The 27,091-nt window shown below is 48.5% G+C and overlaps 1 protein-coding gene across 2 annotated transcripts in view; it reads left to right on the top strand.

Moving 5' to 3' along the window:
* The window catches only part of LOC147111319 (MICOS complex subunit mic25-like), a 411,496-nt gene that overhangs the window by 300,729 nt on the left and 83,676 nt on the right, over positions 1 to 27,091 (top strand). Inside the window, exon 7 of one of the 2 annotated variants that reach the window (XM_086002084.1) lies at positions 3,834 to 3,969. The exons of the other annotated variant lie outside the window; for it this stretch is intronic. Coding sequence (XP_085858210.1) covers positions 3,834 to 3,969 — 136 coding nt within the window. The remainder of the gene's footprint in view (positions 1 to 3,833; positions 3,970 to 27,091) is intronic. 2 annotated transcript variants of the gene reach the window in all.

Raw genomic sequence — 27,091 nt, 5'->3', positions numbered from 1 at the left:
GAAGGTTATGGGTTCAGTGAAGGTGCATTATAGGTTTAAAGCATTTGCTGCTCCATCCACAGAAACCCAGCGTAAGCTCGAGGAACAGCACCTCATCTTCCGATGAGGCACTTTACAGCCTTCCGGACTCAATATCGAGTTCAACAATTTCAGATCATAATCTCGGCCCCTATTACATTTTTATATATATTTTTTATCCACACCTTTGTTTTGTGCCCTTCCCCCTTTTTTTCTCTCCCACATGGCAGCTGCCTCTCATTCTGCCAGCGCATTTCACACCTAATCTAGAGCCGTCTTTTGTCTCCACTAGTCCTATCACCATCTCGTCTGGTTTTGAATACCTCTTAATGTCTCATCACTTCTCTTTTGTTCTTTCACCCCCATTTCCCAGCCCCCAAACTGGCCTTTTAATCGGTTTCATTTCCTGTGTTTTTTCAGTCCTGACGAAGGGTTTCGACCCGAAACGTTGACTCTATTTCTCTCCACGGATGTTGCCTGGCCTGCTGAGTTTTTCCAGCATTTTCTGTTGTTATTGCTGCTCCGCCCTGTTGTTTCAACATCAGTTCCCCACGTGGCAAATTCCCCAAAGCATGTCAGATGTTGGGAAAGACAGTTGGGGAGGGGGTGGTGGTGAGGGAAATCGTGGCGCCCACAGGGAATACGCTCGTGTGTGAATCTCATGAGGTACTCTAACTAAGCACTATGTCAGAACCCCTGATGGTAGGTTGCATAGCTGCCCTCGCACCAGGTAAAAGTGCATTCCCTGTGAAACTGAAGGAGAGGAGAAAGTAACACGAAAAAGAGAATTTAGAACCAAATATGCTGCACCAATATATGGCACAGGTCACAAGAGAGTTGTGACAATCTTGTGTATAGTTGTATCTGTTAATAACTGATAGCCATTGCTGGTCCCTGTAACATTATTACAGATGTAGGACACACTTCATTCTGAAACAGTAACAGGGCTCAGCAGACAGATTGTTGGTCACCAGTGTTTGTAGATTGTTGGTGGTGGGGGGGAAGAGGATGGAAGGATGAACTTGTCAAGGCAAGGGATGTCGATGTTGGCTCAGATTGAACACCCAGGTAAATAAATGGAACTGTCTTTATTCAAAAGGGGTTACTTTTTTGAACGAAATTGAGTTAATCTCAGTCGTGACGAATGACTGTTGGCAATTCTGGAGTGACTGTTTCCTTCCCTTTGCCTCGCCTGCCCTCCGATTGCCTCCTCTCTTCTCCTGAAGACACTGATCCGTGTTAGGTCGCAGTTCTGCAGGCGCTGGCAAACTTGTCTAACGGGCCATGCTACCTCTGTAAGCCTAAACAATGAGTGTGAGCAGGCTGCTCGATGCAGGGAATCCTAGAATTCTACACATTAAGCCCATTGTTCCTGTGCCAGCCCTTTGAAAGAGCTCTTTGCTTAGTCCTATTTCCTTGCCATCTCTCATACTCTTCAAAATTTTTCTTTTTGAAATATTAATCCACTTGACTTTTAAAATCTGTTACGTATTCTGCTTTCACCACTGTTTCTAGTGGGACATTCCATGTCCTAACAACCTACTTCATTAAAAATATCCTCCCAACCTCTCCCTTTGTACTTTTGGTGGTAATCTTAAATTTATATTCTCCAGTTACCAATTCACTAGAGGGAAATTGTTTTTTTCCTCAATTTACCTTATAATTTAGATTTTTTTTAAAATCCCCTCAGCAACCCAATTTCACTGAAGCCGATTGTAACACCCAAACTGCAGCAACTCCTGAGAAGACCTCAGAACAGACCCAGAATGGCCTGGCCTTGTATCGGCTGTAGCTCACTTGGTGGTACTCTAGCCTCTGATTCAGAAGGTTGTGGGCTCAAGCTCCACTCCAGAGAAGCACGTAATCTAGGCTGACACTTCAGTGCAGAACATAAGGAGCAGGAGTAGGCCATATGGCCCCTTGAGCCGTTCAAAATGATCATGGCCGATCTTCCACCTCAACTCCACTTCCCTGCCCTATCCCCGGAGCCCTCAATTCCCTTAGTGTCCAAAAATCTGTCGATCTCAGTCTTGAATATATTCACTGACTGAGCATCCACAGCCCTCTGGTGTAGAGAAGTCCAAAGCTTCACCACACTGAGCGAAGACATTTTCCTCATCTCAGTCCTAAATGGCCAACCTCTTATCCTGAGACTATGACCCTCTAGACTCTCCAGCCAGGGAAAACAGCTTCTCAGCATCTATCCTGTCAAGCCCTCAAAGAATTTTATACGTTTGAATGAGATCACCTCTCATTCTTCTAAACTCCAGAAAAGAAAAGAAAGACTTACATTTATATAGCGCCTTTCACGACCACCGGATGTCCCAAAGCGCTTTACAGCCAATGAAGTGCAGTCACCGTTGTAATGTAGGAAACACAGCAGCCAATTTGCATGTAGTTAGCTCCTACAAACAGCAATGTGATAATGACCAGATAATCTGTTTTTTAGTGATATTGATTGAGGGATAAATATTGGCCAGGCCACCAGGGATAACTCCCCTGCCATGGGATCTTTTACGTTCACCCGAGAGGACAGACGGGGCCTCAGTTTATCATCTCATCTGAAATATGGCACCTCCGACAGTGCAGCACTCCCTCAGTAAGGCACTGGAGTGTCAGCCTAGATTTTTGTGCTCAAGTCTCTGGAGTGAATATTGACCCGTTCTACTCCGTACTGAGGAAGGTGCCGTCTTTTGAGTGAGACGTTAAACTGAGGCCCCGTCTGCCCCCTCGGGTAGACGTAAAAGATCCCATGGCACTATTTTGAAGAAGAGCAGGGGAATTCTCCCAGTGCCCTGGCCAATATTAATCCTGCAACTAACACCTAAAACAGATGATCTGGTCATTTATTTCAGTGCTGTTTGTGGGAACTTGCTGTGCGCAGTTTGCTGCATTCTTAAATTACAGCAGTGACTACACTTAAAAAGTACTTGAATGGTTGTAAAGCGCTTTGAGACGTCCTGAGGTGATGAAATGCGCTATATAAATGCAAGTAGTTTCTTTGAACGGGTGAGTCGTATGCTGACATCACCAACTGAGCCATGAGGAGAGCTGTTTTTTCTTATTCAGGAATTTAAATTAATTAAATAAATCTGGAATAATGAAAAGCTAGTATCAATAATGGCGACCATGTAACTACCGGATTGTCGTAAAAACCCATCTGGTTCACTAATGTCCTTTAGGGAAGGAAATCTGTTGTCCTCATCCGGTCTGGCCTATGTGTGACTCCAGAACCACAGCAATGTGGTTGACTCATAACTGCCCTCTGAAATGGCCTAGCAAGCCACTCAGTTGTACCAAACCGCTGTGACAAAGTCACTGTGGGAGTACCTTCACCACACGGACTGCAGCGGTTCAAGAAGGTGGCTCACCACCACCTTCTGAAGGGCAATTAGGCATGGGCAATAAATGCTGGCCTTGTCAGCGATGCCCACTTCCCAGGAACGAATTTTAAAACGTGCCCAGTGCCACTCACCGTACCTCTGTAGGAAGGCGTGCGGACAACCAGCTGCCCAGCCTCTGCCGATGGTGTCCCATAACAGGCTGCCTTGAGATGGCACAAGGTGACTTGCCATCTTAATTCTGTGGGACGAATGCGTAATGCTAATGGACTGAGAGCTTGCTGGCTCATGAATCAGGAATGCAAGCCCACATCTTATTACTTTACAGCACAGCAGGTTGGAGGCCTGTGGATTAAAAAATCATCCCTAACCAGAACAAATCTCTTTAAGTAAAGCATTTTCTAATAAGTATTGAAAATATATTCATTTTTAAAATGTGCAGAGACTAACTTTTTTTTTATCTTTGGTTGGCAGGATGAGAAACTGTGAGCCTCTCTGTGTAGATCTGCAGTCTCAGATCCTTAATTGTTACCAAGAAAATCCGCAGCTGACTTTAAAGTGCTCTACCTTCGCCAAGGAATACCGTCACTGCATCAGGGAGGCGCAAAAGGTATGGTTTGAAGGTTACCCCCTGCGCATGTACAGGCGCTTGCACAGTAGAGGAATTCATCTGCGCGGTTCATGTGCTCTGTTCACTATAAATGATCAAACCTGCAGGTATTCAGTGGTATTCTCGACCCCTGCTAACGTGGGTCAGTCAATCTGCTGTCAGATTAGCCTCTTATTGCAGCAAAAAAAAGAAAGACTTGCATTTCTACAGCGCCTTTCACGACCACCAGACGTCCCAAAGCGCTTTTACAGCCAGTGAAGTACTTTTTGAAGTGTAGTCACTGTTGTAATTTGGGAAACGCAGCAGCCAATTTGCGCACAGCAAGCTCCCACAAACAGCAATGAGCTAAATGACCAGGTAATCTCTTTTAGTGGTGTTGATTGATGGATAAATATTGACCAGGACACCAGGGATAGCTCCCCTGCTCTTGTTCGAAATAGAATCATAGAATGGTTACAGCACAGAAGGAGGCCATTTGGCCTGTTGAGTCTGTGCCGGCTCTCTGCAAGAGCACTTCAGCCAGTCCCACTTCCCCGCCCTTTCCCTGTAGCCCTGCAAATTTTTTTCCTTCATGTACTTATTCAATTCTAGTTTGAATTCCCTAGTGCCGTGGGATCTTTTATGTCCACCCGAGAGAGCAGACGGGGCCTCGGTTTAGCGTTTCATCTGAAAGACAGCACCTGCAACAGTGCGGCACTCCCTCAGCACTGCACTGGAGTGTCAGCCTGGATTTTTGTGCTCAAGTCTCTGGAGTGGGACTTGAATCCACAACCTTCTGATTCAGAGGCGAGGGTGCTACCAACTGAGCCACAGTTGAATTAAGTAAATAGGGAGCACGGCTGGGGTCGGAAGGGGTGTCCCAGTCCCAGATGTTTACACAGTTTAGAATCTGGGTCCCCATTGCGCCAATGAAGCACAGGACTTGGCACCAAATGTAAAAAGGGGAGCGTGCCGCACAGAGGTCACTCTCCTCAGATGCTAACGATTTTTTAAAAAGTGATTGACATGAATCAGTCATTCATGAAAGAAAGACATGAAATAATACTGAGCAGCCTACGGGTGGCGCTGTCCAGGGAGAGTATAAATACTCGGGCACGGGCCCAGCTTGCGCAGGACATTCTTAACAGGAACTAGTGAAGGACACAACTAGACCTCCATGTTGTAAAACAGTTGATTAAAGCTTTGTTTAACGCTTAGACCAAGTGCCTAGTAGTTTTCTTACATCAATGATTATTTTTTTAATCAAGCCTTTTTGTGCACCTGCGTTCAAGAATGTCAGGAGCACCTATTTCAGTGTGAACACGCAGCTTTGACCGGTGGCGCTTGTACGTTTTATCGTGATACAAACTAAACTGAAAATCCTGAGTTAAGCAAATTTAGTGTGCGCAGAAGTTACGAACGAAAGAACTTGCATTTATATAGCGCCTTTCACGGCCTTAGGATGTCCAAAAATGCTTTACAGCCAGTGAAGCACTTTCAAAGTGTAGTCACTGTTGTAATGTAGGACACGTGGCAGCCAATTTGTGCACAGCAAGATCCCAAAACCAGCAATGAGCTAAATGACCAGATCATCTGTTTTTCAGTGATGTTGGTTGCGGGAACTGAAGTGTCAGCCTAGATTTTTATGTTCAAGTCTCTGGAGTGGGACTTGAAACCGCAGCCTTCTGACTCTGAGGTGAGAGTGCTGCCCACTGAGCCAAGGCTGACACTTTGTTGATTTAAAAAGTCAAGAAAGCTATTTGACAACAGAAACAGTGGGGCATCACAAGCCTGGAGTCCATCTGTGCATACCAGTATATTTGTTTTTTATTCGTTCCTGGAATGTGGGCGTCGCTGTCAAGGCCAGCATTTATTGCCCATCCCTAATTGCCCTTGAGAAGGTGGTGGTGAGCCACCTTCTTGAACCGCTGCAGTCCGTGTGGTGAAGGTGCTCCCCCAGTGCTGTTAGGGAGGGAGTTCCAGGATTTTGACCCAGTGACGATGAAGGATCGGCCGATATACTTCCAAGTCAGGATGATGTGTGACTTGGAGGGGAACTTGGAGGTGGTGGTGTTCCCATGCGCCTGCTGCCCTTGTCCTTCTAGGTGGTGGCGGCCGCGGGTTTGGGAGGTGCTGTCAAAGAAGCCTTGGCAAGTTGCTGCAGTGCATCTTGTAGATGGTGCACACTGCAGCCACGGTGTGCCGGTGGTGGAGAGAATTTCTGTTTGTTTTTCCTCCCACCCTCTTCTACGGAAGGCACTGACTCTTGTTGGGGTGGTGTCCCAGCATGTCCGACACCGCTCCCCCCCAGCCCCCTGTCCGACTCCTCATCCCCCCAATGTCCGACCCCCGGCTGTGGCCTGGTGCCACAGACCTATCCACCCAACAACCAGCCAGCCCCTCAATCTGGCTGGCTGCGACCGATAAACGGATTCTAAAAATTTTAAAGAGCCCCTGCCATTAAATTCAATAGAACCTCTGGGAAACCCGTACTTTCGGGCTTCCTGGCAGCGAAACCTCATTCTCCGTCTCCCCATTATTATCAGAGCCATAGAGCACAAAAAGCAAGGAAGTTATGTTAAACCTTTATAAATCACTGGTTAAGCCTCAGCTGGAGTATCGTGTCCAATTCTGGACCCCACACTTTAAGAAGGATTGCAAGGCCTTGGAAAGGGTGCAGAGGACATTTACTAGAATGGTACCAGGGATGAGGGACTTCAGTTATGTGGAGAGACTGGAGAAGCTGGGGTTGTTAATTAAGGGGAGATTTAATCGAGGTGTTCAAAATCATGAAGGGTTTTAATAGAATAAATAAGGAGAAACTCTTTCCACTGGCAGAGGGATCGGTACCCAGAGGGCACAGATTTAAGGTATTTTGCCAAAGAGCCAGAGGTGAGATAGGAGAATTTTTTTTCATGCAGCGAGTTATTATACTCTGGAATGCACTGCCTGAAAGGGCGATGGAAGCAGGTTCAATAGTAACTTTCAAAAAGGAATTGGATAAATACTTGAAGGGCCTCGGGGAAAGAGCAGGGGAGTGGGACTAATTGGAAATCTCTTTCAAAGAGATACAATGGGCCGAATGACCTCCTGTGCTGTAAGAATTTATTATTCTAAATACTGGCTAGTCTCTGGTAGCCAAGTAGCCATTCTTTGTGTGTGAGCCCTGAATGTGAATGTGAGTGTCATCTCAGAGAAGCCTTATCCCATCCTCACATGACATCCATCCTGGGTGAGATTGATAGATTTTTTGGTAGGTATGGGTATTAAGGAATATGAAACCAAGGTGTGTAAATTAAGATGCAGATCAGCCATGATCTAATTGAATGACGGAACAGGCTTGAGGGGCTGAATGGTCTACTCCTGTCCCGACGTTCCTAGAATCGGCAAACCCAGCATCGAACTTGGCAGTGGTCAGTGTGACTCAATTCCACTTTGGGAAGTATATTTACTGACAGCCTTTGGGGGTATTTACTCATAAAGACAAGCAATGGGGGAAGTCATTTGGCCCATTGAGTTCATCATTCTAAAAGAAAACTGCAAACCATCTAGCTTTTGAATGAGCCCAGTTTGGCTCCACTATCCTATCTGGAAAAGCATTCTAAGTATTATCGCAGTATCTTTCAATGATCCCTCTGTATACATCTGACATTTCAGTGTAGGCCAGTGAATCTTGCGATTCGTTGGAGGAACCGGTACATCGTTTAGCTGTGTTTGTGGTAACAGGCTGGGAGGAGTGACAACAACCACCTCTGGGACACGTCAGAATAGGAGACATTCTTGTGATCATAGAATGATACAGCATAGACGGAGGCCATTCAGCCCATCGTGCCTGTGCCGGCTCTTTGGTGGAGCTATCCAAATAGTCGCACTCCCCTGCATTTCCCCAGAGCCCTGTAATTTTTTTCCCTGCGGGTATTTCTCCAATTCCCTTTGGAAAGTCACTATTGAATCTGCTTCCACCGCCCTTTCAGGCAGCGCGTTCCAGATCATCATAACTCGCTGCGTAAAAAAAAGTCGCCTCTGGTTCTTTTACCAATCCCCTTCAATCTGTGTCCCTTGGTTACCGACCCTTCTGCCACTGGAAACAGTTTCTCCTGACTTACTCGTATCAAAAGCGTTCATGATTTTGATCACCTCTGTCAAATCTCCCCTTAATCTTCCCTGCTCTAAGGAGAACAAGCCCAGCTTCTCCAGTCTCTCCACATAACTGAAGTTCCTCATCCCTGGTATCATTCTAGTAAATCTCTCCAGCACCCTCTCCAAGGCCTTGACATCCTTCCTAAAAGTAATATTGTTTGTAATTAGGGATTACCTTGTCACATCTGGAGTAAGTAAGCATAACAGGCATTGTTGCATTGCTGTTCCCCATTGATTTCAGTGTATTGGGGGCATTATAGTTTTACCAACTCAAGGATTTTAAGATATAGATTTGTGACTATCCCGTTGCTGAGGATTGGTAGGATTGTGTTTTGCGCTATAATATAATTTGTAAAGTTATGTATTTTATTTTATTACACTATTGGGATGAGCCAAGCCTGGAGCCAGGCAGAGCGATAAAAACTAGTTAAGTGCAAAACTGTGAGTTCATTACCGACATCGGTCTGCAGTTTCTGGCTATGTTTCTAATTAAGATATGTGGGAATTTGCTTTCAGTTGCTGTCTGGTTCCCTGACTTCACAGCAGCAGCTCTGCTATGGAGCAGTGAGAATTTTTGAGATAGAATTAAACCTGATTTAGGTATAAACCCCTTTGAAAGCGCTCAGATTTTGGAGACTTACTATTTAGTACACCAGTTTTTTTTAGTCTATTGCTGGAATGTACTTTCTAGACTTCGCACTTGCATGGCTGCCTGCAATGTTTTCAATTCCCCCTCCTCGCCCACTTACCATTCTTCTTCTACAGTCACCCATGAGATTAACTGAACCCATCTCCTGTCAGACTACCACTTGAGGGTCTCTTTCCTTGCCCCTCCCCCTCCCCCCCCTCCTCCCCAGCTAACTTGACGAGCAAAGGTTTAGAAACATAGAAGATAGGAGCAGGAGTAGGCCATTCAGCCCCTTGAGCCTGCTCCGCCATTCAATGAGATCATGGCTGATCATCCAAATTCAGTACCCTGTCCCTGCCTTCTCCCCATATCCCTTGATCCCTTTAGCCTTAAGAAATATATCCAACTCCTTCTTGAATATATTTAATGAATTGGCCTCTACTGCCTTCTGTGGTAGAGAATTCCACAGGTTCACCACTCTCTGGGTGAAGAAATTCCTCCTCATTTCTGTCCTAAATGGCATACCCTTTATCCTTAGACTGTGTCCCCTGGTTCTGGACTCCCCGACCATCAGGAACATCCTTCCTGCATCTAGTCTGTCCAGTCCTGTCAGAATTTTATTTTTCAATGAGATCCCCTCTCATTCTTCTAAACTCCAGCGAATACAAGCCCAATCGACCCAATCTCTCCTCATACGTCATTCCTGCCATCCCAGGTATCAGTCTGGTGAATCTTCGCTGAACTCTTTCCATGGCAGGAACATCCTTCCTCAGATAAGGCGACCAAAACTGCACACAATACTCAAGATGTGGCCTCACCAAGGCCCTGTACAACTGCAGCAAGACATCCTTGTTCCTGTACTCAAACCCTCTCGCTACGAAGGCCAACATACCATTTGCCTTCTTAACCGCCTGCTGCACCTGCATGCTTACCTTCAGCGACTGGTGCACAAGGACACCCAGGTCTCATTGCACTTCCCCTTCTCCCAATCTATTGCCGTTCAGATAATAATCTGCCTTCCTGTTTTTGCCACCAAAGTGGATAACCTCATATTTATCCACGTTATGTTGCATCTGCCATGCTTCTGCCCAATCGCCCAACCTGTCCAAATCATCCTGGAGTTTCTCGGCATCCTCCTCACAGCACACACACCCACCCAGCTTTGTGTCGTCTGCAAATTTGGAGATATTACATCTAGTTCCCTTGTCTAGATCATTAATATATATTGGCCTAGAAATTGGGTTGGGGCGCCAAAGTGGCGCAAAAGTCACCTGAGTGCAGGATTTAGCGCAGCGATTGGAGTAATACCGATCGCCAGAAATTCAGTTTCAGTGCCCCTCGAGGGACACGGGGCGAGGCTCGAGGCGCTCCGTGTCCCTCTTAGGGCGCTGAAACTGATTATCGCAGCGCAACGTGCCGCAGCGCCACATGCTGCGGCACGGCATGCTGCGGTACTGCAGGCCTTCCTCCCACTGTTAAGGGGGAGGTGCCTGCAACAGCGCGATCCCCGCTCGCGAGTGCCGGCAAATGAGCCCGGCACCAAGGAGAAGTGCCGGGCTCTCGGGAAACAGCCGGCAATGCCGCGGGGGGCGGGGCGGGGTTAGAAGGCCGGGGACGGAGGTGCTGGCAGGCGGCCGCCGAAAAAGCGGCCGTCCCGCACCTCCACCTTAACTTGCTCCGCTGCCGGCACAGTAAGGCCCCGTGAACCGGGCGCGGGTAGCGAACGGCGCAACTGCGGCGTTCGCTACCAAATATCGCGAACGGGGCGCGAATGGGGCGCTGAGCACACCGATGACGTCATCGGTGGCGGCGCAGCGCAACAGGCTAACGCCACCATTAGCGCCCCTCCTGAATATCGCGGGAGGCGCAGCCAGTGGCGCTACAGCCACTGCCTGCCTCTTTAGGCGCTAACAGGTGGTGCTACTCACCCAATTTCTCCCCCATTGTGAATAGCTGGGGTCCAAGGACTGATCCCTGCGGTACCCCACTAGTCACTGCCTGCCACTCGGAAAAAGACCCGTTTATTCCAGCTCTTTGCTTTCTGTCTGCCAACCAGTTTTCTATCCAAGTCAATACCTTGCCCCCAATCCCATGTGCCTTAACTTTACACGCTAATCTCTTACGCTAATCTCTAATCTCTTTGACTTGCCAGTTGCTCCCTTTCTCAATAACCCACTCCCTAGACCAGTGCTGAATTCAGGTTTCTTGACCTTGTGCTAAAGGAGCCGGACTGTAAATCCAGTTCCCAGCCGTACACTTTATGTGTCTGGCTAGACAACTGATCACAAAAACGTCTCCACAAAAAGGAATACGGGATTAGGTGGGCGCGGTAAGGAGGGGGAAGCATCCCGCACACAAACAGCAAGGCGATAGTTACCAGATAACCTGTTTCAGTGATGTTGTTTGAGGGATAAATATTGGTCAGGACACCAGGGAGAACTGCCTTGCTCTTCTTCGAAATAGCGCCATGTGATCTTTTGCGTCCATTTGAGAGGACAGATGGGGCCTCATTTTAATGTCTCATCCAAAAGACAGCACCTCCGACAGTGCAGCACTCACTCAGTACTGCACTGGGAGTGTCGGCCTAGATTATGGACTCATGTCACTGGAATGGGGCTTGAACTCACAACCTTCTGACTCGGCAGCAAGAGTGCTACCAACTTAGCCACAGCTAACACCTAGACAACAACGGTAGACAACAAGTGGTCCACTGAACTGCATGATGAGTACGGTTGCTTTATGGACTTTAATGGAGCTTCAGCTGAGGTTAGAAGAAGAAAAGTTTGTAGTAGAGCTTGTTGCACTGCACCATAGAGCAGCAGATGCCCAGGAGTGAATTACACAGATGATAAATAATGTTTTAATGTGTGTTACAAGGCCATAACATACCCATGGGGCTTAGATGACATCAATCTGTAAGAGCAGAGTTTAAGCGAGTAGCTCAAAACCCCCAAGAGTGCTTTATGGAGCCTTGAATGTTCCAGCAAACATTTTTTGATAATGCACACAGTTTGCTGTTTAACCTTTTCTGGAGTTTTCTGATTGGGGTTTTGCCTTCCAACTTCTCTTCCATTACCTCCATGTATATGCGACTCTGTCGTATAGTGGGAGAGTGCACGGCATGATATTATGCATCACAACAAGGCTGAAATCAGTAGCTCAGGTTGTGGTCTATGAGTGAAAAAATAAGAGTTTGACCATTCTTTGGCACCCACGAGCATTCAAATAAGAGCAGAAGCATTTTTAGAAATAGGAAACGCTATTTAGACATAAAACGCTGGTCCCTTTTCTCAAATATCATCCCCACCTACCTGCCACCTTCCTAAATCAATCCCTTCTTTCTCTAGAAGCATATCTAATTACCTCTTGAACCATTATGCAGTCTCTTCCAGTGGTCTTCCCATCCAAACCAATCCACAGCTCTGCTCTGCCTTGGGTGGAAGTGATCTGTTAACTTCCCACTTCCGCCTTAACAATCTTCAAGTCATGTCCCTTGGTGTTTGAGCCCATTGCCACAATCTCCCTGGCTGAGTGCTGCCAATATCCTTCACAATCTTGGAACAAGTGTGGTTCCGTAGACATCAACAGCCGTTCAGGACATCACAATGGCCATTCGTCGCCTGTGAACTTGGCAGGGAAGTGTTGGCTCTAAGACCAAGCCAGGCCCAAACTATCCACCCATGTGAACTTTCCAGCTGAAGTCACTCGATAGTGACGAGGAATGGAAAAGTGAATTATTTTTTCTCTCCCTCCCCGGCTGAATCTTTAGAATTCAATGGTGCCGGTTCGTTCAGGTGATCCCGTGCCTCCACTGATCATACACTGAAGCTCTTTGGTGTCCACACATCCAAAGCAGCCTTTTGTTGACATTTACTGGTGCTGTCAGCTGATGAAGACCGGGGCACTTTTAATTTACAATGCGATGTACACAGAGTCTGGAGGGACTCCCTATTAGACGGACAGGACATCATCTCGTTTAGCAGCTGTACAGCCCTTAGGTCCCATTACATAGTCTGGCACTAGATCAGCTTGTTTGTTATCCCTAGATAACACTTCTGGAGTGTCCCACGGGCTCTTCCCTATAAAGGAGGGAACAATTAATACATTTGCTTTAACTCCCACTTAACAAAACTGCCGCAGCTGATATATTAAGGGAAAAGAGAAATCCAAGGGGAGTACTTTCAATGCAAAGTACTTCCACATCTGTATAATGTTCAAAATAAATTAGAAGTGTATCCCTTACCTTTAGCTTTAGTCATATCTTTCCTGTCCTATGCAGGCTCAACTTTCTGGGTCTTTACTTGTACCTGAAGCACCCTCTGATGATGTAGGTTACAGATGAGCCCTATTTGCATCTCTGAGCAGCTTCATCCACGAACAATGGCGAGGAGTACACAAGTATTAAGCGGGCAACAGAAGGATGTTACCAGCTCAGTACTGCTGTGTACTTGATCAGTACGAACTCTTCTCAGCTTAGGTAGCTCTATTTCAGCATCCAGAGCTGGTCCAAACTGGCCACCGATTTGGATGGAAGACGCTTTAAGGACACACCGGTAACATATACGTTGGATGAATGCTTCATTTTACTTAAATTTGTTTCTTCTATCTGTAAAGTGCACATAGAATCATATAGAATAGTACGCACAGAAGGAGGCTCTATCGAAGAGCAATCCAGTTAGTCCCACTCCCTCGCTCTTTCCCCATATCCCTGCAATTTATTCTCCTTCAAGTATTTATCCAATTGCCTTTTGAAGGCTACTATTGAATCTGTATCCACCGCCCTATCAGGCAGCGCATTCCAAATCCAAACCACTCGTTGCATAAAAAGTTTTTCCTCATGTCGCCTCTTTTTTTTGCAATCACCTTAAATCTGGGCCCCCTCGTTATGTATGAACGTACATTTTCCAGCTGCCATGGTGAGATTTGAATTCTTGTCTTTGGATCATTAACGCAGGCCTCTGGATTACAAGTCCAGTAACATTACCACTACACTTCCATTCCCGGTCTGAACAGAACCCTGGCTGATTTTTACTGCTCCATAGTCCAGGGAACATTGTAATCCCCTACCAATGAGGTACGGTAGCATAGTGGTTATGTTACTGGCCTAATAATCCAGAGGCCTGGACTGATGATCCAGAGTTCAAATCCAGCCATGGCAGCTGAGAAATTTAAATTCAGTTAATTAAATAAATCTGGAATAAAAAGCTAGCTCATGAAACTAACGGATTGTAGTAAAAACCATCTGATTCACTAATAGAGTTGACGTAAGAAAACTACTAGGCACTTGGTGTGAGTATTAAACAAGGCTTTAATCAACTGTTTTTCAACATGGAGATCTAGTTGTGTCCTTCACTAGTTCCTGTAGAAGAATGTCCTGAGCAAGCTGGGCCCATGCCCGAGTATTTATACTCTCCCTGGACAGCGCCACCAGCAGGCTGCCCAGTATTATTTCATAAGTCATTTCATAGAAACATAGGAACAGGAGTAGGCCATTCGGCCCCTCGAGCCTGCTCCGCCATTCGATGAGATCATGGCTGATCATCCAAACTCAGTACCCCGTACCTGCCTTCTCCCCATATCCCTTGATACCGTTAGCTCTAAGAAATATATCTAACTCCTTCTTGAATATATTTAAAGACTTGGCCTCAACTGCTTTCTGTGGTAGAGAATTCCACAGGTTCGCCACTCTCTGGGTGAAGGAATTCTTCCTCATCTCTGTCCTAAATGGCTTACCCCTTATCCTTAGACTATGACCCCTGGTTCTGGACTCTCCGACCATCGGGAACATTCTACCTGCATCTAGTTTGTCCAGACCTGTCAGAATTTTATACGTTTCGATGAGATCCCCTCTCATTCTTCTGAACTCCAGCGAGTATAAGCCCAATTGACCCAATCTCTCCACATACGTCATTCCTGCCATCCCAGGGATCAGCCTTGTGAATCTTCGCTGAACTCCTTCCATGGCAAGAACATCCTTCCTCAGATAAGGCGACCAAAACTGCACACAGTACTCAAGGTGTGGTCTCACCAAGGCCCTGTACAACTGCAGCAGGACATCCTTGCTCCTGTACTCAAACCGTTTCGCTATGAAGGCCAACATACCATTTGCCTTCTTCACTGCCTGCTGCACCTGCATGCTTACCTTCAGCGACTGGTGCACAAGGACACCCAGGTCTCGTTGCACTTCCCCTTCTCCCAATCTATTGCCATTCAGATAATAGTCTGCCTTTCTGTTTTTGACACCAAAGTGGATAACCTCGCATTTATCCACGTTATATTGCATCTGCCACGCTTCTGCCCAATCACCCAACCTGTCCAAATCATCCTGGAGTTTCTCGGTATCCTCCTCGCAGCACACACGCCCACCCACCTTTGTGTCATCTGCAAACTTGGAGATATTATATCTAGTTCCCTTATCTAGATCATTAATGTATATTGTGAATAGCTGGGGTCCAAGGACCGATCCCTGCGGTACCCCACTAGTCACTGCCTGCCACTCGGAAAAAGACCCGTTAATTCCTACTCTCCGCTTTCTGTCCGCCAACCAGTTCTCTATCCAAGTCAATACCTTGCCCCCAATCCCATGTGCCTTAACTTTACACGCTAATCTCTTATGCGGGACCTTATCGAAAGCCTTTTGAAAGTCCAAATACACCACATCTACTGGTTCTCCCTTATCTATTTTCCCAGTTACATCCTCAAAAATTCCAGTAGATTAGTCAAGCACGATTTACCTTTTGTAAATCCATGTTGACTTTGTCCGATCCTGTCACTGTTTTCCAAGTGCTCAGCTATTACATCCTTTATAATGGACTCTAGCATTTTCCCCACTACCGATGTCAGGCTTACCGGTCTGTAATTCCCCGCTTTCTCTCTTTCACATGAATGACAAGATTCATGTCAGGAGTTATACAGCAGAGAAAGAGGCCTTTCGGCCCATCATGTCCGCGCCGGCCATCAAGCCCATTCTATTCTAATCCCATTTTCCAGCACTTGGTCCGTAGCCTTGTATGCTATGGCGTTTCAAGTGTTCATCTAAATGCTTCTTGAATGTTGTGAGGGTTCCTGCCTCTACCACCCTTTCAGGCAGTGAGTTCCAGATTCCAGCCACCCTCTGGGTGAAAAAGTTTTTCCTCGAATCCCCTCTAAACCTCCTGCCCCTTACCTTGAAACTATGCCCCCTGGTTATTGACCCCTCTACTAAAGGGAAACGTTCCTTTCTATCTACCCTATCTGCCCTTTAGGGAAGGAAATCTGCCTGGTCTGGCCTATATATGACTCCAGACCCACAGAAATGTGGTTAACTCTTAACTGCCCTCTGAAATGGCCTAGCTAGCTAGCCACTCAGTTGTACCAAACTGCTACTGCAGCAGTTCAAGAAGACGGCTCACCAACACGGGCAGTTAGAGATGGGCAATAAATGCCGGCCATGCCAGTGATGCCCACATCCCATGAATTAGTTTTTTTTAAATGTTCCAACCTTCTGAGATCAGCTAATGCAGCAGAGACCATAGATGATACCTGTAACCTTGCTGGTCTATACAGCCCAGTTCCACACCAGGTCGTACCTTTACAAATTGAAAGAAAGAACTTGCATTTCCACTGCACCTTTTATGGCCTCAGGACGGTCCCAAAGCGCTTTACAGCCATTTAATTACTTTTGAAATGTAATGAGGGAAATGCGGCAGTCAATTTACACACAGCAATGAGATAATGACCACGTCATCTGTTTTAGTGATGTTGGTTGAGGAAGAAATATTGGCCAGGATACCGGGGAGAACTCCCCTGCTCTTCGAAATTGTGCCATGGAATCTTTACCCTGGGCCCTCGGTTTAATGCCTCGTCCGAAAGGCAGCACCTCCCGACAGTGCAGCGCTCCCTCAGTGCTGCACTGGAGTGTCGGCCTAGATTTTGTGCTCAAGTCCCTGCAGTGAGACTATGAATCCACGACCCTTTGACTCTTCTTCTTAGGCAGTCCCTCGGAACCGAGGATGACTTGCTTCCACATTAAAAATTAGTTCGCAGGTGACTGATGAGTCCAATGCGGGACCTACAGTCTCTATCACAGGTGGGGCAGACAGTGGTTGAAGGGGCGGGTGGGTGGGGTGCTTGGGTTGACGTGCGCTCCTTGCGCTGCCTGCGCTTGGCTTCCGCTTGCTCCCGGCGAAGAGACTCGAGTTGTTCGGCGCCTTCCCGGATGCTTCTCCTCCACTTTGTGCGGTCTTGGGCCAGGGATTCCCAGGTGTCGGTGGGGATGTTACACTTTTTCAAGGAGGCTTTGAGGGTGTCCTTGAAGCGTTTCCTCTGCCCACCTGGGACTCTCTTGCCATGTCGGAGCTCCGAGTAGATCGCTTGTTTTGGGAGTCTCGTATCGGGCATGCGGACAATGTGACCCGTCCATCGGAGCTGATTGAGCATGGTCGAAGCTTCGATGCTGGGGATGTTGGCCTGAGCAAGAACACTGACATTGGTGCGCCTATCCTGCCAATGGATTTGCAGGATCTTGCGGAGGCAACGTTGGTGGTACCTCTCCAGTGCTTTGAGGTGCCTGCTGCACATGGTCCATGTCTCTGAGGCATACAGCAGGGCGGGTATCACTGCTGCCCTGTAGACCATGAGCTTAGTGCCGGGTTTGAGGTCCTGGTCTTCAAACATTCTCTTCCTCAGGCGACCGAAGGCTGCACTGGCACACTGAAGACGGTGTTGGACTTCGTCGTCGACGCCTGCCCTTGTTGACAGTAGGCTCCCGAGATATGGAAAGTGGTCCACGTTGTCCAAGGCCTTGTCGTGGATTTTGATAATCGGGGGGCAGCACTGTGTGGCGGGGGCAGGTTGGTAGAGGACCTTTGTCTTACAGATGTTTAGTATAAGGCCCATGCTCTCGTACGCTTCGGTGAAGGTGTTGACGATGGTTTGGAGTTCGACCTCCGAGTGAGCGCAGACGCAAGCATCGTCTGCATAATGTAACACCCTGGGCCCTCGGTTTAATGCCTTGTGTGAAAGGCAGCACCTCCCGACAGTGCAGCGCTCCCTCTGTGCTGCACTGGAGTGTCGGCCTAGATTTTGTGCTCAAGTCCCTGCAGTGAGACTATGAATCCACGAGCTTCTGACTCAAAGGCGAGAGTGCTACCCACTGAGCCACGGACCACACCTGATTGAGCCATTTGGGGCACTATTCCAAGTAGTCTATTCAAACTGATGAAATAAATCTGCTGCAGTGCTAAACGCCCAACTTCTCTGCTGGAACAATAGACAGAGAACGTACAAATCTGTCTGAGAAGTCCTACATTCTTGTATAAACCCTGCACGTTCAGACACTGACTGCAACCACCCTAACGAAGGAGGGTGCTTCACGCCTGCTAATTTGGTACCTCAAAATGTCAGCAATGTGGTAAGAATCTGGCACATCCTAAAGCCAACAAATGGGAAAAAGAACTCGCTGATTTTTTCAGCTTTGAAAAGATAAAAGGTGAGAGAAAAAACTGGGAATGTACAGGTCTATTAACAAATATATTTGTACTTTCATTATTGTATTCTGTTCAGTGCAGGCCAGAGATCAGTTGAAAATTGATTGCCAACAAAATGCAGTACTTTACAAGCAACAGATAAACTGGTTATTGCCATGCAGACCATGAACACTTTTAATAGTACCCAAAGGTGCCACCCTTATTGATTACCAATGACTGTAGAAAATACAAAGAGGGAATAGTACATCAAGATCTGTGGATGACTTGCTATTCTCCAATAAGGAAGCCGGTGAAGTTAGGTCAGAGAGATCCACAGCCATTCAAGCACTGCAGCAGAATGCCCTTCAAGCTTTTTTGACTATCCTCTGTACAATTCTTTTGTCATGTCCAATTATATCTATCCATCTGCTGTATAATTTTTGTCTTCTGTCATTACATTGTGCCGCTGCCCATAAGTAAATGCTTATCGAACGACTCCAGCACCTTGCTTTCGATCTGGCTCAGTGGCTGCGCAATAAAATTTCACCAGGCTGCGTTAACTAATAGTATGCTTCGTCTGCCGAAAGAGATTTGCAGATTCGAGTGTTATTTGGTTGCTTTTTTACAAAAAAAACTGCATATCCTGACCATTATTTATTCCAGTCTGGATAACTAACCTACTGTATAGATTTTTAAAATTCATTCATGGGATGTGGGCATCGCTGGCAAAGCCAGCATTTATTGCCCTTGAGAAGGTGGTGGCGGCCTTCTTCTTGAACCGCTGCAGTCCGTGTGGTGAAGGTGCTCCCACAGTGCTGTTAGGGAGGGAGTTCCAGAATTTTGACCCAGCGACGATGAAGGATCGGCGATATATTCCCAAGTCAGGATGGTGTGTGACTTGGAGGGGAACTTGCAGGTGGTGTTCCCATGCACCTGCTGCCCTTGTCCTTCTAGGTGGTAGAGGTCGCGAGTTTGGGAGATGCTGTCGAAGAAGCCTTGGCATCTGTGCATCTTGTACCATCTGGATAACTAAACTACTTTTCCTCCTGATTGTTACCTAGTGACCACTGCTGGAAGTTGTGTCTGTCGGTGCGAGGGTGAGCAGGTGAACATTGGGTCATTAACAGCACCGAGCCGGGCTATGACACACTCTATGGTTGAACCGCCTGTTTAGACTCAGACATGACAAGGTACAGGCAGACTGTCTATGCCTGTGGAACCGTAGTTAGTGCCATCAGGACAAGAAAGGAAAAGAGGAGGAGGAATTAGAAAGGAATAAAGTTAGAAAGAATACTACAAGATATTTATGTTGGTCATTTTTCAGAATACTACACATAAGTTTGCTGTTGGGGAAATTCTGTCAAACACTGAAGGAATGGTGCCATAGTTCGGCACTGAGCATTTGGATGTATTTCAAGTTTAAACCAGGATTCTTGAAATTTGGATTTTCCAAATTTGAATGTCTTTTAAAACAATATACAAATGCGTGAACAAGATCACGCCGCAGTGTGCTGCCTGAAAACAGACAAGGCAGCTTTGCTTATTGTCCATTAAATGGGATGGATAGAATCATGGCTATCGGGGCTCTCTGGAAATGGGACAGACGCATTGTCACTAAAGCTTCCAGGAGTTTGGCATGTAGCCACAAGATCTCCTGAGAAATGGGACAGGCAGACACGTGGCTACCAGACACATCAAGCCTGCAAGACCATAAAAGAGGTCCTATTCCACTGCTACTGGATAATAAGATTTTTTAAAAAAGAACTTGCATTTATACAACACCCTTCACGACCTCAGCACGTCCCAAAGCGCTTTACAACCAGTGAAGTACTTTAGAAGCGTAGTCACTGTTGTAATGCAGGAAACGCGGCAGCCAATTTGTGCACAGCAAGGTTCCACAAACAGCAATGGGATAAATGACCAGATAGTCTGTTTCAGTGATGTTGGTTGAGGGATAAATATTGGCCCAGGGCACCAGGGAGAACTCACTCCCCTGCTCTTCTTTGAAATAGTGCCATGGGATCTTTTACGTCCACCTGAGAGGGCAGACAGGAACTTGGTTTAACGTCACAACCGAAAGACGGCACCTCCGACAGTGCAGCGCTCCCTCAGTACTGCACTGGGAGTGTCAGCCTAGATTTTGTGCTGGCAGGATGTTTTGCTTGTCCATCTGCGAGCTGCGATGTCCATTTTAATTAACCGGGCCTCATTTACGGTCTGCCAGCCAGCTGTCCGTCCAAAATAGGCATCCAGAGGCAGCTCGCCGACTTTGGGCCTGTGAAGATCAGGTGGCCCGGATGCCATGAGTCAGATAAGGGGTGGGGGGGTTCAGACGGTTTTGCAGGTCGTGGGGGGTGGGAGACCGGGGGCGGCATTGGTGCAAACGTTCTTAGTTGGGCCTGAAGAAGCCTTTCTGCTCCTCTTGACTCCACAAAGATAAGTTTTAAACTTCCCTGACAAGGCCTCTGCTGCCAGGATTTACATTCATCCACAAGGCTCCCCCACCTGAGTCAGGCGGGTGCCTCAACCGCCCAAGGAAACAGCGGCGTTAATACGATGGCAGGTCGACAACAGAGCGCTAAGTCCACCGCTTCGATTTTAATTCCCTTTCTACCCGGTTTCTAAAGGGTGGAGGGAGTTAAAACCCCCCCTTTGATATATGTTGTGATCACCGAAACCAAAAGCACCCCTGCCACATCATAGGGGAGTTGACTCACTGAATTAAATCCACTGATGTGGTGTTGATCAAGGTCTTAATCCTCCACATCGTGACCTTTCGTGTCAGTCTCCTGAAACACAGTATTAAATTGAGCCCGTCTAAGTGGGTGCGATATTCCACAAATATCAAGATAAACATTATTATGGGATTCATCAGGTCAGGAGGTTGGAGGAGATTGTTTCTCATCAGTTCAATTTATAAAGCAGCAGTGTGCTTCAGCTTTTAGTGGAGAGAGTTTAAACTGCACTCGAGCATTGAAGGCTGCAGTTTATCTTGTGGTTTGCTAGCAGCTCTTAAAATAACATTTTAATAGAATAGCTGTTTTCAAAACCCATTACTAATCTCTTATAAATCTAAGAATCGCTCCCAGCCAATCCTTTTTTTTGTATCCCTTCTGGATCAGGCTTTCTTTTTGCAACTGTCAAATGACGCACTTTCCACCAGAGAACATGCACAAATATTTAAACATTAAGGGGGAAAAATTCGGTTGGTTGCGCCACCCATTAACGCCTAAAGAGGGCGAGAAGTGGGGCGCTAACCAACTAGCGCCCGGGCGCAGCAAACCCTGCGCCTCTTCCCAAATTGAGCGGACATTTAGCGCCGGCGCTGAACCGTAGCGCCCACAGATCATGACGTCATTTCAGTGTGCAACGCCCTTGGGGCGCCCCGGACCGGAAATTCAGTGGCGCCCCCCTCCGTTCCGCCTGTCGCTACCAACGACAGGTTATCTAGAACGTTTCCCAGTCGCTGTCGCGCTGGGGGGGGCGCTATTTAAAAGGGACTCTTCCTGGATTATTAGTGGTAGCCATTTTTGGACCACACCTTCTGTGAGAGAGAGAGAGAGTTGCTCAGAGACAAATGGAGAGCCATTTCTGCAGTGAGCCAGCGCTGCCTGAGGAACTTTAGCCTTCTGAACATAACTTTGCAGTTGGTAAGCTTCTCAACCGGCATAACTTTCAGTGCGCACTTACTATGGGGGCTGCATTGGATGGGAACGTTGTCCTTCTCAATCATATTGACAGGGCACAGAGACGCAGGGATAGAGTGGCAGGCATGGCCAGACGGAGGAGGGCCAACAGACGTCGGCACATGAGACCTTACGCTGCCAGGGTTTTCCGTCAACAGTTTTCGTATATCAACATGTCGGAGGAGCAGTGTTTCCGAAGGTTGCGCTTCAGTAAGGAGGTGGTCACTGTGTTCTGCCACCTGCTTCAGCCTGATCTGCAGCCTCAACTAAGGTGCAGGAATCTCTGTCGGTGGCTGTGAAGATCACTGTGGTTCTAAACTTCTATGCCAGCGGCTCCTTTCAGGCCGCTGCTGGGGACATTGCCAACATCTCACAGTTCGCGGTGCATTGCTGCATCCGTCAAGTGACTAATGCCCTCTTTAAAAGGAGACGGCAGTACATCTCCTTCCCAATGACCCCGGACAAGCAGCGAGAGCACGCAGAGGGCTTCGCAAGGATAGCGGGCTTCCCCATGGTGTAGGGCGCCATTGACTGCACGCATGTGGCTTTGCAGGCGCCTCTAGAGTATGCGGAGGATTTCCACAACCGAAAGGGGTTCCATTCTTTGAATGTGCAGCTGGTCTGAGACCACCGACAGCTGATACTCGCTGTCAATGCCCTCTTTCCAGGCAGCAACCACGACGCCTTCATCCTGCGCCAGACCTCTGTGGCAGACCTTTTCGAAGCCCCAGCTCACCCAGGAGGCTGGCTTCTCGGGGACAAGGGCTATCCTCTGTGCCCCTGGCTGCTGACCCCGCTCCGTTCGCCCAGCACCCCTGCTGAAGAACGATACAACGAGAGCCATCAAGCGACCAGGAACATCGTGGAGCACACAATCGGCATGCTGAAGCAACGGTTCCACTGTCTGGACCATTCTGGAGGAGCCCTTCAGTACTCACCTGAGCGAGTCTCCCACTTCGTGGTTGTGTGTTGCATGCTGCATAACCTGGCAATCCTCAGGACCCAGCCAATGCCACCAGACATTGAAGCACCAGCAGAGGAGGAGGAGGAGGAGGAGGAGGAGAAGCAGCAGCACCAAGATGGGAGGGAGGCACAAACTGCAAGGGCTGTCCGTCAGAGGCTTATAGCAAGTCGCTTCTAGGCCCCTCTGAGGGAATGCTTTCTGCCATTCCAAGAACATGAATGGAACCGTTCTGCTACCCCTAAGCCGGTCAAGGCAACAATTTGTGCAAAGAACAGACATGGACATTGTGAATAAATAAACTTCTTTATTTAACAAACTGTGTATCCTTCCCGCATGACAAAACAATGGAAACAAACACCAAAACAAACAGACTGCCACATAACTGGCTCTCACACCCTGGAAACAATGTCCAAAACATAACTGGCTCTCACACCCTGGAGACAATGTCCAAAACATAACCAACATTCAGACCAGCATCCTCGGCCTTGAATGAAAGAAATAACATAATTTAGCAACACCTCCTACTTTTTGCCCCTCGATGGTGATCTGCTTCCCTTGCGGAATTGCCTCCGTCCCGCCCTGCAGCTCCTCCGTAATGGGACCCCAGTGGCTGCAGCAAGGCTGGGGGAGGCCTGCTGACTGTCCGAAACTGAGACCGCAGATGCCCTTGAGGTACGGCCTGGACCAGCTCTGGGCCTGGAGGGCCCGGCTGCTGACTGCTCCAACTCTGCAAGGGCGGCAGCAGTCTGTCCTACAGGTGCTGGCAGCTGCAGTGGAGAAGTGCCAGTGGTGGCATCAGGAATGCTATCATCCTGAGAGCGGACAGCAGCTCCCTGGTCGGCCGACACACTGGCACTCTGACGGGGCAGCACCGTAGCATGCGCAGCAATCGGCTGGTGCACAGATTGCTGGCCTGCTGTGGCGTGGCGAGGGCCCCGGGGAATCCTGCCCGATCCAGCGAGGGTGGCAGCAGTCAGTGCTCGCGTGGCCTCAATCTGCGTCTGCATGAGACCAGCCACTGACTACATGGCAGCACTCAGCACTTGCGTGGCAGGTGCCAGTGCTTCGCCGAAGTCCTGGACAATCCTTGCCAGTGCTGCGCCAAAGTCCTGCACATTCCTTGCCTGTGCTGCGCCGAAGTCCTGGACACTCCTTGCCAGTGTCTCAATGCAATCGGGCATCCTTGCCACTGCAGCCATGAGCTCAGTGTGCCTCTGCCCAGCCTGGGCGCTCATTTCTGCGAGGGCATGCACCTCATCTGTGTCCTGTGCAGCAGCACTCGCGGCCCGACAGCCCCCGAGCTTCCCAAACCCCCTCACGTTGCCGCAGGCTGCTGGGTCCTGGAGCCGCATCCTCCTCAGACCATTCCCCCCTGCTCCCCTCCAGGGAAGGCATCTCCCCAGTCTGGACATGGGCTGGCTCGCCTGAGGGTGGCACGGCTGGTCCGGCTTCCTCCTCCTCGTCGCCTGCAGAGTCACTTGCACTGGCAGCTTGAGGGCCCGCCTCCCGAGCTGGTGATGCAGCATCTGAAAGCAGGGAGGTTCAAGAGTGGCTTTAGCGAAAGGACAGGGTGGCAGCAAGGGATGCATGAGTGCTGCAATGCTCTGAGTTGGCTCGAGAGTGAAAAAGCATGCTGGTGTGGGGAACAAGTGGAAGGAGAGAGGTCAAAAAGGTGATGACCTTACCTTTGCTGTCCACAATGGGGTCGGCATCTCCAGAGGCGACGGGGCCAATCATCCGGCTTGCCACAATCCGATGGACTCGCTCCTCCAGGTCTGTGAGGGTCTGCAGGTGAGGCCGGCCTCCTCCGGTCCGATGCTGTTGCCTTCTATTATGGGCCAGCTTGGCCTGCAAGAGAAAGGACCGGGTGTGAGGAAACCTGCAGCCCTGATCTGGGATGACATGCCTCCCATGGTCGATTAGCCCTTACATTATGCAGCCCTGATCTGGGATGACATGCCTCCCATGGTCGATTAGCCCTTACATTATGTAGCCCTGATCTGGGATGACATGCCTCCCATGGTCGATTAGCCCTTACATTATGCAGCCCTGATCTGGGATGACATGCCTCCCATGGTCGATTAGCCCTTACATTATGCTGCCCTGATCTGGGATGACATGCCTCCCATGGTCCAGGAGCCCTTACATTATGCACAGAGCTGAATGTGCATGTGTGTTTCCAGAAAGGGCCATGGGTGCTGGATGACAGCTGGCCATTGGGGCTTTGCACACCCTCTGGCCATAAAGTGAGGTCCAGATGGAGGGATGAAGATGATTCTGAAAAAGACACTCACCCTGACGACCCGAGTGAGGTCGTTGAACTTCTTCCTGCATTGCACAGGAGTCCTGGGAACCATGCTGCTGGAGGTGACTCTGTTGGAAACCTCCCTCCAAGCTCTGCGATAGTCGCTGTGCTGAGGCCTCCTGCCATTCTCTGGGTAGAGTACAGATCGCCTGCGCTCCACCGCGCCAACCAAAGCATCCAATGCCCCCTCGCTGAAGCGCTGCGCTCTCTCCCTGGCCCTCTCCATGTTCAGGCAGTTGTCGACGCCACAGGTAGGTTACCGCCGAGTTTGAGGCCTACGATGCGCAGGGTGTGGCTGGAGATGATGATCGATCCGCCCCTTTAAGAACTGTCCGGCGCCAGCATGTGTGGCTGCACTCGATAATTGACAGCACCTGCGCTGCGCCTGCCCGCGGAGATATTGCGTCGCGCCGCCGGGTTAGCGCCTTAAGACTGTCGTGCAGCGCCTGATTTAGCGCCGCAATCACCTTCAGGGGCGCAGGTACCCAATATTGCTGGAGGTGGCGATAATTTGCGCCTGGCGCTAAACTTTGCGCACCGCCAATACTAGCGCCCCAAACGGGGCGATACCGAATTTCTCCACCTAAAACTTCAAGTTGCACCAGTCCATTAGTTGAGGTGCTTTTGTTGAACAGCCAGCAAGGAGACCCAAGGGTGGGTTGGCGCAATTTGAAAAGAATAGTCTGATCCAGTAAGGATCTGATTTATTTTTATTAACATTTACGGTGTGTCACTTGACCCCCCTGCGAGTGCTGGGCACCAGCAGATCTCGCTTGATACTGACTCAGGAAAACTTGATGCAAGTTGACTTCAGCAATGAAAGTGTAAATTCCTCCTGTGGTTTATTTAATAACTCCAGTGTGGAACTATGCAGTACAGGCTTAGCAGGTTCTAGTTTTCGATTCCCAGTCTGTGCTGGGATTGCTGGTTTCAGCTGAGGCAGGTCTAGAGGTGCCACAGTTCACCACAGCACTCCTGTGCCAAGGGAGGGAAACACGCTAGCATACACCTCTACAGAAGCAAAATACTGCGGATGCTGGAAATCTGAAATAAAAACAGAAAATGCTGGAAATACTCAGCAGGTCCGGCAGCATCTGTGCAGAGAGAAAGAGAGTTAACATTTCAGGTCTATGACAGTTCATCAGAACTGGAAAATGTTGGCGATGAGACAGGTTTTTAAGCAAGTACAGAGGCGGGGAAAGGGGGGAGGGAAGGAAAGAACAAAGGGGAAGGTCTGTGATAGGGTGGAAGGCAGGAGAGATGGAGTGATGATGCAAGGCAAAAGGGGGAGGTAATGGGACTAGTAAAGAAACAAAAGATGGGTCTAGAAGAGGTGCAAATAGGAATAGCAGAATCAGCATCTGCTGTCCGAAAAAATAGGGGCAGAGGTTATGATCTGAAATTATTGAACTCAATGTTGAGTCCGGAAGGCTGTAAAGTGCCTAATCGAAAGATGAGGTGCTGTTCCTCGAGCTTACGTTGAGCTTCATTGGAACAGTGTAAGTGGCCAAGGTCAGAGTGGGAGTGGTGCGGGGAATTAAAGTGACAGGCGACTGGAAGCTCAGGCTCACACTTGCGGACTGAGGTGTTCCGCAAAGCGGTCACCCAATCTGCACTTGCCATCCGCAAGTGTGACCCTGAGCTTTCCAGGTCAATCAGCGACTTACTTGTACTTCTTTCAATTTAGTATATGCTGCTGACGATGCTGCCTCCTCTACTTTGGGGAGACCAAACGCAGTTTCTCTCTCCGCAGGTACTGCCTGACCTGCTGAGTATTTCCAGCATTTTCTGTTTTTATTATTATAGCGTACACCTCTCCCTGATTGCTGCACAGTAACCTTCACTAGAAAGTACATGTAAACGTCAGGTGAAAGTAGGATCAGACTCCGCTACGCTCCCCACGGTTGAATCGCATGCCGACATTGATTATCCAAAGTCATGCATGAAGCATGGCCAGCTGGGCTAAATACTGCA

Source organism: Somniosus microcephalus, chromosome 11 (genome assembly GCF_052327205.1).
Source record: "Somniosus microcephalus isolate GS21.2 chromosome 11, FLI_Smic_1.0, whole genome shotgun sequence".
In the NCBI taxonomy this organism is placed as follows: Eukaryota; Metazoa; Chordata; class Chondrichthyes; order Squaliformes; family Somniosidae; genus Somniosus; species Somniosus microcephalus.
This window is presented reverse-complemented; position numbering and strand designations above follow the sequence as displayed.